This window comes from Lepus europaeus, chromosome 18 (genome assembly GCF_033115175.1).
Source record: "Lepus europaeus isolate LE1 chromosome 18, mLepTim1.pri, whole genome shotgun sequence".
NCBI classification, from domain to species: Eukaryota; Metazoa; Chordata; class Mammalia; order Lagomorpha; family Leporidae; genus Lepus; species Lepus europaeus.
In genome coordinates, this window is record NC_084844.1 from 41,633,078 (window position 1) to 41,653,352 (window position 20,275).

Sequence of the window (20,275 nt, forward strand, 5' to 3'; positions counted from 1 at the left end):
TCGCGGCGCCCTCCCACCGCCGCCGCCCCTCCCCGGCCCCGCCCCCGGCCGCTCGACTCCCCACGGCGTCGGCCCCGCCCCCTGGCTGGGCGGCCCCGCTGGGAGGGACCCGCAGGCTGGACCTGGCAGGGGTCCGTGCCACCGGTCCAGTCCTGGGGGCCACGTGCTGGCTGCGAGACTGAGGACAACCAACCTACCCAACCCCTCCGGGCCTCAGTCCCCCCACGTGGAAGGAATGGGAGGGGGCGGCGCTGTGGCGTAGTGGGTGAAGCCGCAGCCTGCAGTGCCGCTTCCTAAAGCACCAGCTTCCCATGTGGCCCCCAGTTCGCGTCCAGGCTGCTCCACTTCCTTTCCCGCTCCCTGCTAATGTGCCTGGGAAAGCAGTGGAAGGTGGCCCCTGCACCCGCGTGAGAGACCCGGAAGAAGCTCCTGGCTCTGGATAGGCTCAGCTCCGGCCGTTGAGGCCATCTGGGGAGTGACCCAGTGGATGGAAGACTGACTCTCTCTCTCTCTCTCTCTCTCTCTCTCTCTCGTTTCTGTAACTCTGCCTTTCAAATAAGTAAATAAATCTTTTTTTTTTTTTTTTTTTTACTTTTTGACAGGCAGAGTGGACAGTGAGAGAGAGACAGAGAGAAAGGTCTTCCTTTTGCCGTTGGTTCACCCTCCAATGGCCGCCGCGGTAGCGCGCTGCGGCCGGCGCACCACGCTGTTCCGATGGCAGGAGCCAGGTGCTTCTCCTGGTCTCCCATGGGGTGCAGGACCCAAGGACTTGGGCCATCCTCCACTGCACTCCCTGGCCACAGCAGAGAGCTGGCCTGGAAGAGGGGCAACCGGGACAGGATCGGTGCCCTGACCGGGACTAGAACCCGGTGTGCCGGCGCCGCAAGGCGGAGGATTAGCCTAGTGAGCCGCGGCGCCGGCAGTAAATAAATCTTAAAGAAAAAAAGAAAAAGAGGAACATGGTGATGTGTCTTGCATCTCGAGCTGCTTGGAGAAGTGGACAGAGTCTCACTTCCAGTACAGCATTCTGCTTAGAGGCAAAGCTGCGCGTGTGCAACACCGCCTCCCCAGGAGACCTCCCTGCTGCCCCGCGGTCCTCCAGCCTCTCAGTCCGTCCCTTTTGGCTGAGAACTTTCTGCGCCGTGAATCACAGTTCTGGGGAAGCTAATGTTAATTCCTCTCCCTGCCCCCACGCACACACGTGTTCACCCCAATGTCTGGTGTCAGCAGTTGGGGCTCCCAGGGACGGACCGTGCGCAGTCACTAGGTTGGTGAACAGCTGCCTGACTGTGTCCCCGGGGAAGTGTGGCTTTGCTGGCGAGGGTGCGGCTGTGCACCTGGGCCTGTGACAGGTGTGTCACCAGGAGGTGTGCACAGGGCCTGCGCAGTTCTGAAGTCAGGCACTTTGGGGTTCCCTTTCCCCCTGCCCTCAACTCTGGGGTGCCGCCTCTGACTACAGTGCTGATGGCTGCCTCTGCAGTCTCTCATATGCATAGGAATGGAGAGCACAGACCTCAGGTTTCTTTAAAAAAAAAATATATATATATATATATATATTTTTTTTTTCTTTCTTTGAAAGGCAGAGTTAGGGAGAGACAGAGATCTTCCATCTGCTGGTTCACTCCTGGAATGGTTGGGATGGTCTGGGCTGGGCCAGGGCAGAGTCAGGATCTGGAACTCCATCTGGGTCTCCCACATGGGTGGCCTGGGCCCACATCCCTGGGCCAGCCTCCACTACTTTCCAGGTGCATTAGCAGGGAGCTGGACTGGAAGTGGAGCAGGCGGGAATGGAACTGGTGCTTTGAGGAGGGAAGCAGGCATCCCAGGCAGCGCCTTAGCCCTCTGCACCACAACACTGGCCCCCATATGTTCAGTTTCAATTTTTTTTTAACTTCTAAAAATGCATGAAGCCAGCGCTGTGGCGCTGTGGGTTAATACCCTGGACTGAGCGCCGGCATCCTATATGGGTGCTGGTTCGAGTCCCGGCTGCTCCTCTTCCAATCCAGCTCTCTGCTATGGCCTGGGAAAGTAGATGAAGATGGCCCGAGTCCTTGGGCCCCTGCACCCACATGGGAGACCCAGAAGAAGCTCCTGGCTCCTGGCTTTGGATCAGCGCAGCTCCAGCCATTGTGGCCATCTGGGGAGTGAACCAGCGGATGGGAGACCTCTTTCTGTCTCTACCTCTCTCTGTAACTCTGTCTTTCAAATAAATAAAATAAATCTTTAAAAAATGCATATTAAAGGAACAAATTTCACGCATTTCACAGAGGTTTTCATCTTGAGGGACTGCAGTTCATATGTCAATGACCCATCCATACCCCATTTACATACATGCACATGTACACATTTACACACATACAGCATGGTAGCGTGGGGTGAAGTCAGGCTTGGCTCTGTCACTTCCTGGCTGTTTGTCCTTGGCCAAGTTCCTTCACCTCTCTGGAGCTCAGATTCCCCATCTGTAAAATGAGGGTCCCTGAGATGGCACACGAAGCCCTCAGAATGCTGGGCCCCTCTGTCCAGCATGGCGGACTGTCATCTGGAAGGCTGCGTCTCACTTTCCATCGTCTCCACGGTGCAGGAGGCGGAGCCACCAGGCCCAGAGGAGCGGGGAGGGACTTTCCCAAGAATAACCAGGCCTGGGGGGTCTTGACTGTGCTGGTGATGGTGGTGGGTGGAGGGGGTGGGCCGCAGAGGAACCAGGGAGGGAGCCTGCTGGGGTCAGGGGGCATGGGGCTGTTTACAGCAGGCTGAAAGATGATTCATTTCCGCTGCTTTGGATGAAAAAGGGGCAGAAATAAATCTCCCAGGAGAAACATGGGAAAGGCAACCTAAGGTATGAAGCAGAGGCAGGGGGCAGACAGGGACAAGGACACAGCTCCTGCACCCAGGGAAGCTGTGCCGCTGGGCTCCACGGGGGCCCCGCCTTCCCCAGTCCCTGTGCCTGGGCTCCTCCTCCGAGCCCCACACACAGCATCTCACTCACGGTGGGGAGCCTGAGACTCAGCGGCTCCTGGTTTGCCCTCTGCTCTTCCTCATTTCTGGAACTTTCCACTGAACAGGAACCCAAGCCTTAAAGTGGAATTTTAAGCATCCTCTGGGAAAAAACAAAAACAAATGGGTAGTCTGGTATTTTGTTATGAGTTGTTTCTTCTATCTTGTTGGCGGCGGGGGGGGGGGGGGGGGCAGGGGAAGATAGGAATGGAATAATATAAATTAATTATTCAGTTGTGGTTTTTTTTTTTTTTTTGACAGGCAGAGTGGACAGTGAGAGAGGAGAGAGAGACAGAGAAAAAGATCTTCCTTTTCCGTTGGTTCACCCCTCAATGGCCGCTGTGGCTGGCACACCTCGCTGATCCGAAGCCAGGAGCCAGGTGCTTCTCCTGGTCTCCCATGCGGGTGTAGGTGCCCAAACACTTGGGCCATCCTCCACTGTTCTCCCGGGCCACAGCAGAGAGCTGGACTGGAAGAGGAGCAACCAGGACAGAATCCAGTGCCTCAACTGGGACTAGAACCCGGGGAGTCGGTGCTGTAGGCGGAGGATTAGTCTAGTGAGCCGTGGCGCCGGCCGAATTATTCAGTGTTTTATGAGAGTTTCACACATTTGATGGTATTTGACCTTCATGACTGCCTTTTTTGTAAGATTTATTTATTTTACTCAAAAGGTGGAGTTACAGAGAGGGAGAGGCAGAAGCACAGAGAGAGAGAGAGAGAGAGAGAGAGAGAGAGATATCTCCCATCTGCTGGTTCACTCCTGAAATGGCTACAATGTCCAGAGCTGGGTCAATCAGAAGCCAGGAGCCAGGAGCTTCTTCTGGGTCTCCCACGCAGATGCAGAGGCCCAAGTGCTTGGGCCATCTTCTACTGCTTTCCCAGGCACATTAGCAGGGAGCTGGATCAGAAGTAGAGCAGCCAGGACTTGAATCGCAATCCGTATGGGATGCAGGCACTGCAGGCATCATCTTCTATTTCTTTTTTAAAAAAGGATTTATCTAGGGGCCGGTACTGTGGCATAGCAGATTAAGTAGATGCCTGCAGCATCTGTATCCCCTATGGGCACCAGTTCAACTCCCAGCTGCTCCACTTCTGATCCAGCTCTCTGCTAATGTGCCTGCGAAAACAACAGAAGATGGCCAAGTTCTTGGTCCTCTGCACCCACATGGGAGACTGGGAAGAAGCTCTTGGATCCTGGCTTCAGATTGGCCCAGCTATGGCTAGTGAGGCCATATGGGGAGTGAACCAGTGGATGGAAGACCTCTCTGTCTCTCTCTCTGTTTCTGCCTCTCTGTAACTCTGACATTGCAATGGGTAAATAAATCTATGTTTTTTAAAAAAGGAAAATGCATCAGATGCATACTTAACATTTGTTAAAAATTATTTTATTTATTTGAAAGGCAGAGTTACAGAGAGAGAGAGGTCTTACATCCACTGGTTCACTCCCCAAATGGCTGCAATGGCTGAGACTGGGCCAAGCCAAACACAGGAACCAGGAGCTTCATCCAGGTCTCCCATGTGGACGCGGGTCCAAGCACTTGGTTCATCTTCTGCTGTGTTCCCAGGCACATTAGCAGGAAGCTGGATAGGAAGTGGAGCAGCTAGGCTCAAACCAGCGCCCATATGGGATGCTGGTGTCCCAGGAGGCGGTTTAACCCTTGGAGCCACACAGCCAGCGCCTCCATCATTATTTATTTCAAAACTGTTTTCATACCCCCCAGAGAAACTCGGCCACCCACTCCTGGGTGTTAGACGTGCTCCAAGTTGAGTTTAGCTTCTGTATTTAGGAGCAGAGTCTGCTCCTGAGGAAAGAGGACTGTGCCAAAAGCGGTCATGGGACTGAGATGGACCCGGGGTTAGGGGAGGGGGACAGTGTGGGTAGAGGCAGCCTCTCTTGGGGGGCTCAGTCTAGACAGCAGCTGCTGGGGTGAGGAGTGTCCGGCCCTGGGACAGTGTCCTCTGTAAACAAAGCTCCCGGGTCCCCCAGGGCACTGACACCCAGTCCTGTTCTCTGTCCCCTGGGCAGAGCCGAGCCTGGCTGGAGAAAGCCTTCAGCCACATTCCCAGGAATAGGCTCGAGATCCCCAGGGAACAGAGCATGACCCTTGGAAAGTTTAAATGCTGATGCTTACTAGTTTTAGTGTTGAAAAAATTGTAATTGTAGGACACTTGGGAAATACAGTAGAGAAGAAAGGAACACCCTCCACAACCATGGGTACACTGTTTATTCAGGAAGTGCGCTGTGCCAGCACCTCACGTGCACGATTCCATTCCGTCTGCATCACTATCCTGAGGTATAGACTATTTTTATGTCCATTTTGCAGACTGGAGAACTGAGGCCCAGCTCCAGGTAGAAGAAATTTGTCCAAGATCCCACAACCGAGAGGATATACACTGGTTGGTGCATAGTGTTGATGCTGGGTTTTGAAGCCAAGTTTGCCTTGGGCCCTTTTCAGCAATATATTAGGAAGAACCACATGAAATTGACTTAAAAAATGGCAATGTCTGGGTCAGCGCTGCGGAGCAATGATTTAAGCCACCGCCTGCAATGCTGGTGTCCCATGTGGGTGCTGGTTCAAGTGCCAGCTGCTCCATTTCTGATCCAGCTCCCTGCTAGTGCACCTGGGAAAGTAGTGGAAGATGGCCCAAGTACTTGGGCCCTTGCACCCACGTGGGAGAGCTGGATAGAATTACAGGTGCCTGGCTTTGGCCTCTATCAGCCCTGGCTCTTGCAGCCATTTGGGGAATGAACTAGCGGATGGAAGATCTTTCCCTTTGCTTTTCCCTCTCTCTCTGTAACTCTGTTTTTTTCAAATAAGTAAATAAAATTTTTTAAAGAAATGGCAATGTCACGCACTTCTACTTTATAGTATGTTTTGTTCTACATTTGTGTTTATTTGAGACACAAAGGGAAAAAAACAAACAGACAGGGAGCTCCCATTGACTGGTTTGCTCTCCAAATGCTCACGGCAAGTCAAGAGCCAGGAACTCAGTGTAGGTCTCCTGCAAGAGGGGAGTCTTAATTGTTAAGCCAAATGCCTACCCTGAATTCTACGCTTTTAATAGTCCTGCTACCAGCTGGCGCCGTGGCTTAACAGGCTAATCCTCCGCCTTGCGGTGCCGGCACACCGGGTTCTAGTCCCGGTAGGGGCACCGGATTCTGTCCCGGTTGCCCCTCTTCCAGTCCAGCTCTCTGCTGTGGCCCAGGAGTGCAGCGGAGGATGGCCCAAGTCCTTGGGCCCTGCACCCGTATGGGAGACCAGGAGAAGCTCCTGGCTTCGGATCAGTGAGATGCAGTGGCCATTGGAGGGTGAACCGATGGCAAAAAGGAAGACCTTTCTCTCTGTCTCTCTCTCTCTCACTATCCACTCTGTCTGAAAAAAAAAATTAAAAAAAAAATAGTCCTGCTATCAACTATTATTAATATTTTTTTCTGGTCTTTCAGACCTATTTAAATATAACTGGAATCATGTTTTTCATTCAACTTATGTCCCTTTTTTACTTTCTTTATATAATGTCTGGCATCATATTAGAGATACATCATGACATCACTCCTCCAAACTCTTTAAAATCTATCTATCTATTTATTTAAGAGGCAGAGAGATGCATGCGCACACACTCACATACACACACACACAGCAACAGAGAGAGGAAAAGAGAAAGCACTCCTAATTGCCAGTTTACACACCAGATGTCTGCTACCGGCCCCAGCGGGGGCTGAAGCCTGGAGTCTGATGCTCAGAAACTCAATTACTTGAGCCATCACCACTGCTTCCCAGGGTCTGCATTAGCAACGAGTCAGGAGCCAGAGGCAAGCATTGAACCCAGGCACTCCAATATGAGACGCTGGGCATTTAACCTCTAGGCCAAACACCTGCTTCCCTGAAGCCATTTACTAGCGGTGCAATAGTTCATGGAATATACATATTTCCTCATTATTGGACATAAAATGGTGATCAATTTTTTGCTGTGATATATAATGTTGTAATAAGTATAGCTGTACCCAAAGCTTTTTTCATTTTAAAAACTTACTGTACTGGGGCTGGTGCTGTGGCGTAATGGCTTAAGCCTCCGCCTGAGGTGTTGGTATACCACATGGGCATGGGTTGGAGTCCTGGCTGCTCCACTTCTGTTCCAGCTCCCTGCAAATGCGCCTAGGAAACCCATCTTTCAGTTGGGTTGCCTGTCTTTTTCTCATTGATTTGTAGGAAAATATATATACACATACACAGACAAACACATATTCTGGATACAAATTATTTTTCAGTAATAGTATTACAAATGTCTTCCTTCACTTTGTAGCCTTTTTACTCTCAATGGTGTTTTTAATGAACACAATTCTTAACTTTAACAAAATACAATTTATCTATTTTTCTTTAGTGCTTTTTAGGTATTGCATGTGTTTGCGTACCTTGAGGTCAGGAAGTAACAGAGGGTTAATTTAAAAAATATATATTGGCCGGCACCGCGGCTCAATAGGCTAATCCTCCGCCTGCGGTGCCGACACCCCGGGGTTCTAGTCCTGGTCAGGGTGCCAGATTCTGTGCCAGTTGCTCCTCTTCCAGTCCAGCTCTCTGCTGTGGCCCAGAAAGGCAGTGGAGGATGGCCCAAGTCCTTGGGCCCTGCACCCGCATGGGAGACCAGGAGAAGCACCTGGCTTCTGGCTTTGGATCAGCGCGATGCGCCGGCCGCAGCGGCCACTGGGGGGTGAACCAACGGAAAAGGAAGACCTTTTTCTCTGTCTCTCTCTCTCTCACTGTCTACTCTGCCTGTCAAAAATAAATAAAAAAAAATTTATTCATTTATCTGAAAGGCAGAGAGAAAGAGAGCGACAGAGAGAAGGAGAGAGACATCTCCCACCTGCTGGTTCATTCCCCAAATGGCCACAACAGCTAGGGCTGGGCCAGGCTGAAGCCAGGAGCCAGGAGCTCCATCTGGGTTTCCTATGTGGGTGTTAGGGGCCCAAGTATTGGAGCCACCGCCTGCTGCTTCCCAGTGTGCACATTAGCAGGGAGCTGAATGGGAAGTGGCTTGGAGTGTGGGTGTCCCAAGGAGGGGCTTAACCCGCTATATCACAACACTGGCCCCCAGAGCATTGATTTTTATTGTTTTCTCCATCCCAAAATTAACCTGAGTTAATTAATCTGAGCCAGGGACCTCTGCATCTGAGTAAGAACAGGGAAGTGAGCAGCGGCTGGAGTCTGGGGAAGACGACGACTTTCATTTTGAATGCACGCAGTCTGGATTACGGTGAATCACGCATAGTGATGACCTCTTTCCTCGCCAAAAACAATTCTGAATGAATTTTCTGAAGAATGAGGACATTTCTCCTAGCATCACTAATATTTAGTTCTCAGGAAGAGAGAGCTCTTTGATGGGGAAAGTAATATTTATACTTGATCTTAGCCAAATGGCCGAGAAGCAATAGGGAAAGAAACCTTTATTGAAGTCTTCTTGTGAGCTGCCTCTCTCCGCATCCAGTTTCCCTTGAATCCTCCAAGCAGCACTGTGGGGTGCGGACCATACTCTCCATCTTGCAAATGAGGAAGCAAGCGGAGGTTTAGAGAGGATGAGGAACTGCGGGAAGGGATGCAGTTAGCAAACCCTGCCGTCTCCGAAAGCACAAGCAGGACTCATAACCCCATGCACTGGTTGCCTAGGGCTACTGTGACAAATGATCGTGAATGACTGCCCTAACATAACAGCAAGTTATTCTCCTGCAGCCAGGAGCCCAGATGTCTGCAGCCAAGATGGCAGGCAGCAGGGCCCTGGGGGAGTCTGTCCATGTAGCTCTCCTGGCTTTGGTGACCATGGGCTGTCCCTGGCTTCCCTTGAAGATTCATCACTCCAATCCCTGCCTGCAGCTTCACATGGTATTTACATGCCATTGCCTTAGAAGGACGACATTCAACAAAGAATGAGCACCCCGATCCAGTGTGCCTTTATTTTAAGTAATTATATCTAGGGGTGGATGTCCGCATAGTGGTTAAGATACTGCTAGGTATACCCACATCCTACATTCAAGTGCCTGGGTTCAAGTCCTGGCTGGCCCCGATAGTTAGCTTCCTCCTAAGGCACACCCAGGAAGGCAGTGGGTGATGGCTCAAGTCATGGGCTGTGGTTCCCAGCTTTCAGCTTCAGCCTGGCCCAGCCCTGGTTCCTGTGGACATTTGGGGAGTGACTCAGTAGATGGGAGACTGATCTTTTGTTCTCTCATACACACACACTGAAGTGAATAAGAAGATTCTAAAAATTAAAGAAATTACATCTACCATTACCTTAATTCCAAATAAGGTCACATTTTGAGGCACTGGAGTCAGGAGTTTAACATATCTTTCTTGAGGCGTGTAATTCAATAATAACACCTCATTAGGTTGAAGAAGCCCTGGAGTTAAAGGAAATTATTTCTTACTGATTTGGAGGACTTTGTATAAAAGTTGACTGTATCTCTTATTAGATTCCCAAGTGCCCCCGAAGCTGCTAACATTCCCAGAATTCCAATGAGTCATTCTTATTAAGGCTGATGATTCCCTACATCCCCACTGCCTTCTAGACAATGTCAGCTCAAACAATTCACTGTCTCCTCATAAAAACAGAAACCCATCAAATTGCCCTCCTGCCTGATTTCCCTGTTTTTCACAAAACCGGCCAAAGTCTCCCCATCTCACAGAAATAATTCTTTCCTTTCTACTCTCCTTACAATTTCTTATCCCTGCCTCTCTCTCGGGAAGACACGTGAGTTTCCCAGGCTCCTCACCTCCAATCTAGCCTCACATAGGCTATATTTGGACAATTTTCTAGAAACAAATCTCCAGTCTGACCACACAACCCGAAAACCTTGGTGCTTTCAGCTACTGAGCCATCAGTGGTTCTACTCTGCATTCAAGGACCTAGCAGGGACACAGTGGGTTAAGCTGCTGCTTCAGACACTTGAATCCCACTTCGTAGTGCTGGGTTGAGTTCTGGCTACTCCGGCTCCCTGCTAACATGGTTGGGAAGCAGCAATGATGGCTCAAGTATTTGAGTTCCTGCCACCCATGTCGGGAACCTTTATGGAGTTCCCGGTATCTAGCTTTAGCCTGGGCTGGCCCTGGAATGAACCAGTGGATGGAAGATCTCTCTATCCCTCTGTCTCACTCTACCTTTCAAATAAATACATTTTTCAAAAAGAAGGGCCCACCAAACCTGGCACCAGACCCATCTGTTCTCCATCCATTCCAAATGGAACACTGCTCCCAATGCAAAGCCACCTCCTCCTTCCGAAGTCCCCTTCTTGCCCTGCTTCCCTGCTGAGCCTCTGAAATGCTCTTCATCACTCCGTTATTCCATTCTACCCACAGATAAGAGAATTTGCGTCCCTGTCTAGGCAACCCCACCAGACTCCACTCCTTACACCCAGGCTGGATCACAACAGTGAAACCAAGTCCCATCCCTAACGCCTTTGGTGTAGACTTCATCAGGCCCCAGTCTCCCCCTTAGCTTGCAGTTCCTCTGTCTTCACTGTGGTCATCACACAACAACTCCATGCTAAAGATTAACTCAATACACTAAGAGAGTGGCAGAGGGTCAGGTTGGCCCTGCAGGATCCCCGAAGGCAAGACTCAGAATTCAATTCCACCTCCAAGGCTAACATCCTACTACTATGCTTTGAGTTGTTGGCAGGACCTTCAAGCCCTGCTCATACAAAGCCAGAACCGATTGACTCGGAGCCTACTTTGCAGTCACAGCATCTTCAGAAAACGTCTGGGGGCCGGCGCTGTGGTGTAGCGGGTTAAGACGCTGCCTGAAGTGCCAGCATCCCATATGCCCGCCAGTTCGAGTCCTGGCTGCTCCACTTCCCACCAAGCTCTCTGCTATGGCCTGGGAAAGCAGTAGAAGATGGCCGAAGTCCTTAGGCCCCTGCACCCGAGTGGGAGGAACCAGCAGATGGAAGACCTCTCTCTCTCTCTGTAACTCTTTCAAATAAATAAATCTTAAAACAAAACAAAAAGTCTGCCTCCTGCTGCTGACCAGTGCAAGGGAGACCCCTGTGCTGTGGACGAACCAGAGACCCGCGCACGAGCAGATCACGCACCGCCCTTCCTCCTCAGGCAGTCTGGGAATTCAGAGACAGCTGCCGACTCCATACTCTGCCCGGCGCAAATAAACGCCTGCTTTCTTCCACCGTCTTCGCGCGCGCGGGGAGTAGCGCGGACGGGGGGCTTCTGTAACAGCAGGTGCTCGTCCACCTCTGCGGCTGGGATAATCCAGGGAGCCTCCTCCGCGTTAGCACCTCGCCAACCTGACTGGCCCAGGCGCTTCCTCCCGGGACACTCTGCCCGGAGACTGCCAGGAACCAGACTTGGCGAGAACGCATCTCCGAAGCAGTGAAGAGTCTGCGGGCTCCCCGAGGGCTTGGGATCCCGGCAGTGGCCATGTGCAGCCTCCGCCTGCGAAGCCCTCAGCTCGGCCACCGCCAACCTGCTGCTCAGAGGGCGGCATCTCTGGCCAGACCCCGGAGCGCCGGTTGGCCCGGAATCTTTTTGCCGAGCTCACCGTGCTTCCGCCAGGAGGCCGGGCTCTTTTGGGTGAAGCACGCATGAACCGGAAGCCAGTGGAGGAAGACTGGACCGTGGGAACCGACTGGCTTTACTAGGAGGATGAACGTCCCTCGGGTCCTCGTGGCGGGAGGTAGGGCGTCTGGAGTGCAGGGTTAATTTCCCGTCTGCAGTAAGCCCCTGACCGTGGAGAGTGTTTCTTTGGTCAGCTCTCATGGCCCGGTTGCCCGCTTGGAGCCCCCGCCGAGCTGACCCCCAGGCTTCCGAGCGTTTGTGCCTCCTCGGCCTGGGAGTGCGGGCGGAGGACTCAGACCCTGGGCCGCCTGCGTGACGGTTCCCTGGCTGCTGTGTCTCCCTGCGGCTGCGGTGTCAGCGTGACTTTCCCCTGGCCTTACGAAGTGTCGACCCTACAGTGTTTCTTCTGCTGGCAGGAACAGCCGAAGTAGAAATCTTAAAAAGTGGCACAGACGGAAGTCAAACGGCCCTTAGCTAAACATTGCTTATAAACTTAGAGTTAATTAATTTTAGGGCTCGGCACTGTGGCGAAGCGGGTAAAGCCGCCGCTGGTAGTGCCGGCATCTCATTTGCACGCCGGTTCAAGTCCCGGCATCTCCACTTCCAGTCCGTCTCCCTACTATGTGCCTGGGGAAGCCGCAGAGCCAGGTGAAGCCCCCGACTTCTGCCTTTGGGCCGGCCCAGCTCCGGCTGTTTCGGCCGTTTGGGGAGTGAACCATTGGATGGAAGACCCTTCTCTCTGTCTGTCTCTCTTTCTCTCTGTAACTCTAGCTTTCAAATAGATAACATAAATCAAAAAAATCAACGATGTTAAGCAGTTTAAATAATTTCAACCAAGTCTTTCTTGATGGGTATGAAGCACAGTTTAAAGGTAGTAACATTTAGGATTAATCCCTCAAAATCAGAAGATGGCTCCCATGACTTAAAAATAACAAGAAACCAAGAAGACTGGAAGGGAGGGAGGGAACGGGAGGGGAGAGAATACGATTTTGTTTTAGAATTGTATCTCCAGATCACACTGAATCTGTTAAAGACTAGTGAAAAATTAAAATTGAAAAATTGAAAACAACAAAAAGCCTATTTTTAAAAAATTACACATGTGCATTTTAAAGATAATTTACAGATGATTCTCCAGGAGATTTTAATAGGGTTCCACTCAAAGTGTGGAACAGTCACTATAACTTTGCAAAGAATCTGTTTAAGCTTGCCACGCACGCTAAAAAGAAATAGAGCCCAACTTATGTTTTGCTGATTTTCCTTTCAGGAAGATGGAGATTCTTCCCAGTCCCACTGCGGTCACCCTTGTTCCCGGCCGCACATAGCTCACATAGCTCCTGCTGTCGGAACAAATCCACTACGCCCCAGGCAGTGACTCCCAACGTCGATTTTTGCGATGAAAATGCGCAGGAGTCAGAAAAGGCACTTGACAAGCTCTTCTCCTCGGAACAGCAGGCCTCCATCTTGCATGTGTTGAACACAGCATCTAACAAAGAACTCGAAGCTTTCAAGTTACTCCGCGGAAGAAAGTCCGTCAATATTGTAGAGCACCGGGAAAAGTTTGGGCCATTTCAGAATTTGGAGAGTTTAATGACTGTGCCTTTGTTCCAGTATAAAACTGCAGTTCGAGTGTGTAACTCCATTCTTTGTCCAGACACTGGAAAGAAAAAACGGAAGTTACAGGAAAACCAGCGCTTGGGAAAGCTCATCAAGCCAGACGTAGAGATAGAGAGACTGAAGGTAGAACCTTTTTGACACTGCCTGATAATGGGAACCTCGTCTGTAAAGCTCTGTCCCATGCACTGGGTTGGAGAGTTACTAAGACAGAGTTCTGCAGGTTTAGTTGAGTCTGGACGTAACACATTTAAGATTGATTGATTGATTTGAAAGGCAGAGTTACAGAGGAGGGAGAGACAGAGAGAGCTCTTCCATCTGCTGGTTTATTCCCCAAGTGGCTGTAAGGGCTAGGACTGGGCCAGACCGAAGGCAGGAGCCAGGAGCATCTTCTGGGTCTCCCCCAAGGGTGCAGGGGCCCATGTATTTGGGCCATCTTTTGCTGCTTTCCCAGGCACATTGGCAGAGAGTTAGATTGGAGGTGGAGCAGCTGGGACTTAAATCAGCACCCATATGGGATTGCTGGCATTTCAGGTGGCAGCTTAACCTGCTGCCCTACAACAATGGCCCCTGTGCATATACATATAAACACATAACCTATTACACAAAGTAGAACAAAATCTCTACCAAATAATGAGATATTCTGAAAGTAAATGGGCATTTGAAAGGGAGTTGTGGGGGCTGGCACTGTGGTGTAGTGGGCTAAGCAGCATCAGAATCCCATCTCATGGCTTCAGATCCACTCAACTCCAGCTGTTGTCACCATTTGGGGAGTGAACCAGCAGATGGAAGACCTTTCTCTCTGTCTCTCCCTCTCTTTGTCTGTAACTATACCTCTCAAATAAATAAAACAAGATTTTTTTAAAAGGTAGTTGTGAACCGTGGCTAGTGGGGGAATTTGCTGGAAGTCAATTTGGATCTTGGAGAGGGAGAATTAGTCTGGCTAAAGAAGAGGGCATTCTAGGTAGGACTGCTAATGTTGAGAAGTAGTTTTATTTAAGCAAGGTTTATTTATGAAGTACATCGTAGAGATAGCCTTCTGTGTCTGAGGGTTATGCTGAGCAAAATGAGAAATGAGATGAAGAGATGAAGAGGGCGGGCATTTGGCCTGGCGGTCAGGACGCCAGTCAGGACACCACCTCCCGTACTGGAGTGCCTGGTCTGATGCTCAGCTCTGTTCCTGATTCCAGCTTCCTGCTGAGCGCACCCTGGGAAGTGGCTTACCATGGTGGTTGGGTACTTGCCACTCGTGTGGGAGATCTGAATTGGCTTCCAGCTCCTGGCTTCAGGCAAGCCCAACTTCAGCCATCGTGAGCATTTGGGGAGTAAACCCACGCATGGGCATTCTGTCTGTCTCTGTATCGAATCAATAAAAATTCAGAAATGTAAAGGTGGTTTTGGCCAAGTACTGACTTGGAACATTGTACTAGTCTTTCCTGCAGGATTTAAAATAGTTTTGTTTCTCCCAACCCTCCTTACGCATTCTAAAAGCAAATCATTTTCAGTGTTATCTTAAAATACGTTAGAATTGTATGTGATATCACATTAAACTTTGGAGGTACCTATGTCCTAGGTAACACTGCTTGATAAAATGCTCTCTTATCTGGGTTGGACCTTTGGCCTTGTTAAGCCATAGTGGGAAGTCCATGTCCCCTTGCAGCCCTGCAGTCCTGGCTCTGCCCGATTCCAGCTTTGTGTTAATGCAGACCCAGAGAGGCGTCAGGCCACTGTGGGCATTTGAAGAGAAAACCAGCAGATAGCTTTTGTCTTGTCTGTCAATTTGCCTCTCAAAAAGAAAAAAAAAAAATTCTCTTATCCCATAAAAATAACAAGTACAATTATTAATGGGCCAGCGGTTTTCAGTTTGGGAGGGGGGGGTATGGATACTTTTGAAAACGACATGAAAATCATGCCCCCCCCCCTTTAAAGATTTTATTTATTTATTTGAGAGGCAGAGTTACAGAGAGGAGAGACAGAAAGATCTTCCATCTGCTGGTTTACTCCCCAAATGGCCACAATGGCTGGAGCTGGGCCAATCTGAAGCCAGGAGCCAGGAGCTTCTTCTGGGTCTCCCATGTGGGTGCAGGGCCCCAAGTACTTGGACTTCTATTCCTTTCCCAGGCCATAGCTGGATCAGAAGACAAGCAGCCGAGATTAGAACCAGGATGCTGGGATGCTGGCACTGCAGGCAGAGGCCTAGCCCACTATGCACAGCACCAGCACCCCATGGTCCCTCTTCCCAGGAACAAGATACTGCACATGTGGTGCTTATAATCTCAGAGAAACAGACTGCAGGTTCCATCAAGTCCTTTCACGGACTCCAGGGAGCACCACCTGCAGTTGATCTGGAGCATCTTTCAAACCAGCTGCAGGGAGGCCTTTCGCTGTGACTCATGACTGCAACTGTTGTTTCTGCTCAGGCGTGGATTTGCATCTTGTTGAGGCAGGAAGGTTCCAACATCAGTCTGTATGGAGGAGATCCTGCAGGACGGTGCTGCGTCCAGCACGGCGGGGGTCAGCTTAGCCGAAAGGGACAGCGCTGCATGGAGTAAGGAAGCGGACTGATAAGATCTGAGATTTAATGTGGGGAAACGAGGGGACGCTGTGTGCTGTCAAAGGTGGAGGCAGAAGCAGAGGCCCAGATGTCTGGTTACTCCAGGTGTTATCAACGGTGATGTGACTGATGAATCAAAACAATGTGCAGTTTTGTGAAAACAGGGTTGTATGATGAGGGAGTTTATTCAGTGAGGCGGGCCAACAGAGAGTTTTGGTGTGTAGGAGAAAGATGTGTTTGCTGCGAAGCTGGGATTAGAACAATCACAGTGTGGAGGACCCTGGAGGGGGACTCATTAACTGGGGTGGACGTCCCACTTAGTGTCTGCTGGAGCAGCTTCTGCCTACACGTCAAACGACCTTTGCCATTGTTAACATAACCTGACCAGTCACCTCTGCAGTCCTGCCGAGTGTGCCTTCAGCAGAGATCAGGCCATGTGGTGGTCTCCCAAACCTAGGCCTGTGTAGTGGTCCCCGACCGTATGGTGCTTCAGAGTCTCCTGCCCCGGCAGTACTGTGTGGCTGCTCAGCAATGCGTGTGCACGGCAGTGCTTAGAGACCACGGACCTGAACAACCAAAACGAGGTCTCTAGACTTCTGGGCTTCCAAACGGTTTTGATTTTAAGATATTTTGCCAGCCCTTAGTACTGAAAGGTTGTGGGTATATAATTAGGTGCTGTTCCTGTGAGCTATAGAACATATTTGTACTATAATTGTTGTTATAACTGAGCTGTGTGGGAGTGAGCAGATACCACTGTACTGTGTCTCCCCAGCCCAGATTGGGAATGAACTTCCATCCACGTATCAAGTCATTTCTTAGAAGCCCTATAGACAACCCAAACTCAGCACACAGCAAAGCAACTCATCACCCCCAGCTCCCCCAGCCAGTCTGCCTCCTCTCTTCATCTTGGTTAATGATGCCATCCTGTCACCAGAGTGAAACTGGAGTTACTTATCCTTGTCCCCTCCTTCAACTTGTATCAGTTCTGCTCCCACTGTCGCTAACCTGTTTTCCATTCTTAACACTTGTTACCTTATAACCAGTGTCTAACAAAAAACCTTCCTTGAGTCTGGTTCCCTCCGGTTCACCTGCCACACAGTGTCAGTGGCTGTTCTGAAATGCAGACCTAGGATAATCGTTAAGATGTTTGCTGGCCCGTAGCTCCCAGGATAAAGCACACTGCTTACCTTTACCTTCAAAGAAATATGCCTGCCCCTCTGCCCTCTCCCATGCCGTCTTTTTTTTAAAGGAAAGCAGCTTTATTAGGAAGACTAACATGATTGTCTAAGGATTTGAAAATTTCATTTCTGACATCCTCCAATAACCATATTGCAGGGGCCCAAGCACTTGGGCCATCTTCTACTGCTTTCCCAGACCACAGCAGAGAGCTGGATGGGAAGTGGAGCAGTTGGGACTAGAACCGGCGCCCATATGGGATTCCGGTGCTGCTGCCTGAGGGGTCAAACAGCCAATCTGCAGACCATTGGGGAGTAACTTCCTGCTTACCATTTTACTCATTTTCCTCATTCCCCAGTAAACTCTGGCTGAGTGCTTGTGTCTCCAGTAGCCCTTGTATGGCAGCATTTCTTATGTTCCTTGTTTCCTAGGACTTAGCACAAGCCCTGGCAACACTGGAATCTTTGAATGCCTACGCTGGGCTAGGTGCTGAGAGTGAGCAAGGTTCACAGGCTATAAATTGATTAGTGCTGGTTACCTTTTAATCATTACAATTCTCAGCTCAGGCCAGCACCATGGCTCACTTGGTTAATCCTCCGCCTGGCATCCCATATGGGCACTGGGTTCTAGTCCCGGTTGCTCCTCTTCCAGTCCAGCTCTCTGCTGTGGCCCGGGAAGGCAGTGGAAGATGACCCAAGTGCTTGGGCCCCTGTACCCACATGGAGGAAGCACCTGGCTCCTGGCTTCAGATTGGCATAGCTCCAGCTGTAGCAGCTATTTGGGGGGTGAACCAATGGAAGGAAGACCTTTCTGTCTCCCTCTCTCTCACTGTCTGTCAAATTAAAAAAAAAAAAAAATCTCAGCTCATAAACTGTAAATAAGTGTATATTACATAAACTAGGTAGGCATCTTGAGTTTGTAGGTTAGGTTTTCTGTCTGTTAAAATGTTTACAGATAATTAAACCTTTTTCTTTTAGGCAGTCAGCAGTATTGTATCTATCGTTTTTGGTACTCGAAGAATTGCCTGGGCTCATGTTGATCGCAAGTTGACTGTGCTGGACTGGCAGCAAAGTGACTATTGGAGATTAATGAGCAGAACGTACCCGTCCTCAGCCTACCTAGAAGAGGTAAGGCGGTTGTACATCCAGTTCCTGCTACTTGGGCAGCTCCAGTTGTATTCTTACATGGCTCCTCACATAGTTTTACCTTTGAGTCCCAACAGGAATGTAATGCAAAAGGATAGCTTTTCTTTTGGTACTATTACTCATAGAACGTTTTGTCACCTCTGATTTTTAAAAAATGAATCTTTTCTTCGTTTAGCTCAAGAAATGCCTTTTGCTGCAGCAGGTGTTCGTGCAGTGGTTACCGCGCCGTGTATATTCAGTATTCAAATATTCACACAGTAAGCTCTGGCAGATACACGACTTGCTTATATTTTCAGAACCTTGTGAAGTGGGCAGGAGTTACTGCCGCCTTGACTACACACAGGAAAACCAGTTCAGCCAAGCGCACGGTGTGATTAGTCAGTTGCAGAGGCGCTTGATTCTTGGCTGGTTATTCCGACTCCGTGCTTTGCCCTGATGGAACTATCATTTAAAGTCAGCGTAGATTTTAGAAGTCATGAAGCCCAACTTATAGATAAGAAACTGGTACTTAGGACAACTCAACAGCTCGTCTCAGTTCAGCTTGTTCCTCATGGAACCGTGACCAGAACCTGACTGCCTACAAAATGCCTTTTATTTCAAAAATGCATGCAAACAGAAGTGGGAGAGAAGGGGGCCCAAATGTAAAACTCAATGAATTATTTCTGACCACTCATTTTGTTTTCTCTTTTAAAGATTTCTTCAGTCATTTCAAAGATGCCTAAAGCAGATTTCTATGTTCTGGAAAAAACCGGACTTTCCCTTCAGAACGCCTCCCTGTTCCCCGTCCTGTTGCACTTTCACATCACGGAGGCCATGCTGTACGCCTTGCTGAACAGGACGTTCGCGCAGGACGGCCTGCACCAGGTGCTGAGCATGCACCGCAGCGCGGTGGGGAAGCACTTGGAGCTGATGATTGGCGACACGAGGACCAGTGGGAAGGACCTGGTGAAGCAGCTCCTCTCGGAGTCTGTCCTGAAGGCGCAGCCTCGGGTGTGCTTCCCGGCAGATAAAGTAGTGCGCTACAGACAGCTGTTCTCAGCGGCCGACCCTCACAGAATCGAAGAGTTGTACGATTCGTTACTGCAGGCTGTTGCCTTCTACGAGTTAGTAGTTTTTAACAATGAGCCTTAGAGCTCTGAGATTAATACACCTGCTCTAATGGTATATTTACAGTTTATTAGCCCTAACGTTGTAAAACCAGAGATTTTGAACATCCATATAAATGAAGAAGAAAATACATTGTACCCGTATTATAGATGTTCAGACTTCCAGCTGTTGAGTGGTTTACACAAGGATAAACCAAGTTCAAATCAATAAATATGTTATGGGTATCTTTGCCATTTGGGAAAAGTGGTAAATAAGATGCCCTGCAGGGGCTGGCGCTGTGATGTAGTGGGTAAAAGCTGACACCTGCAGTGCGGGCATCCCATATGGGTGGCTGGTTCGAGTCCTGGCTGCTCCACTTCTGATCCAGCTCTCTGGTGTGGCCTGGAAAAGCAGTAGAAGATGGTCCAAGTGCTTGGGTCCCTGTACCTGCCTGGAAGACCCAGAAGAGGCTCCTGGCTCCTGGCTTCCTATCTGCACAGCTCCAGCCGTTGTGGCCAATTGGGGAGTGAACCAGCGGGTGGAAGACCTCTCTCTCTCTGCCTCTCCTTCTTTCTCTGTGTAACTCTGACTTTCAAATAAATAAATAAATCTTAAAAAGGATAAAAACTTTTCCCAACTGTACTAAACCCAAGAAAAATGAGTCCCTGTTGGGAAAATACCCTCATTATTTATTTATTGAATTTTAATGATTTGAATACAAATCTGTGGAGTTACTTTGATTCACCAGTTGGTGAGAATTACAAGAATTTCCTAATGAAGCACAGGTAAGTGGTCTACAGGAGAAACTCTGGAAAAATAGACAACAGTGCTTCCGAAGATTCTTGCCACAGGGATGAAATCTAAGACATGACCTCTGAACCTGCAACATAAAACCTGTGGCTCCAGCTGTAACCTTGTATCCATCATCCTTGAACTAGCTCCACCGAACACCTTGGAAGATGATCAGTGGGTCAAGCTGCCGCCTGTAATGCTGCTTCTGACCCAACCCCTGATAATGATGCTTATGAAACAGTGGGAGATGGCCCAAGCCCTCAGAGACCAGGGTGGAGTTCTAGGATCCTGACTTTGGCCTGGCCCTTGGGCCTTATAAATAAATCTTAAATAAATAAATAAATAAATAACTGATGTTATAAATA

At 49.7% G+C, this 20,275-nt stretch overlaps 1 protein-coding gene across 1 annotated transcript; it reads left to right on the top strand.

Annotated features, from left to right (window-relative positions):
- Positions 1–11,550: 11,550 nt before the first annotated feature.
- Positions 11,551–19,760, top strand: TEFM (transcription elongation factor, mitochondrial). The gene is made up of 4 exons (XM_062174804.1): positions 11,551–11,664; positions 12,811–13,283; positions 17,865–18,014; positions 18,726–19,760. Exons 1-4 carry the CDS (start codon positions 11,634–11,636, stop codon positions 19,161–19,163), a joined length of 1,092 nt encoding a protein of 363 aa, XP_062030788.1. The 5' UTR covers positions 11,551–11,633; the 3' UTR covers positions 19,164–19,760.
- The last annotated feature ends 515 nt before the right edge of the window (positions 19,761–20,275 follow it).

What these genes read in the sequence shown, in the direction of transcription:
- TEFM (XM_062174804.1), top strand. Translation starts at nt 11,634, where the DNA reads ATGAACGTCCCTCGGGTCCTCGTGGCGGGAG. An exon ending in TCGGGTCCTCGTGGCGGGAG is followed by an intron (nt 11,665 to 12,810) that starts GTAGGGCGTCTG and finishes TTTTCCTTTCAG; the next exon opens with GAAGATGGAGATTCTTCCCA. An exon ending in TAGAGATAGAGAGACTGAAG is followed by an intron (nt 13,284 to 17,864) that starts GTAGAACCTTTT and finishes TTTTTCTTTTAG; the next exon opens with GCAGTCAGCAGTATTGTATC.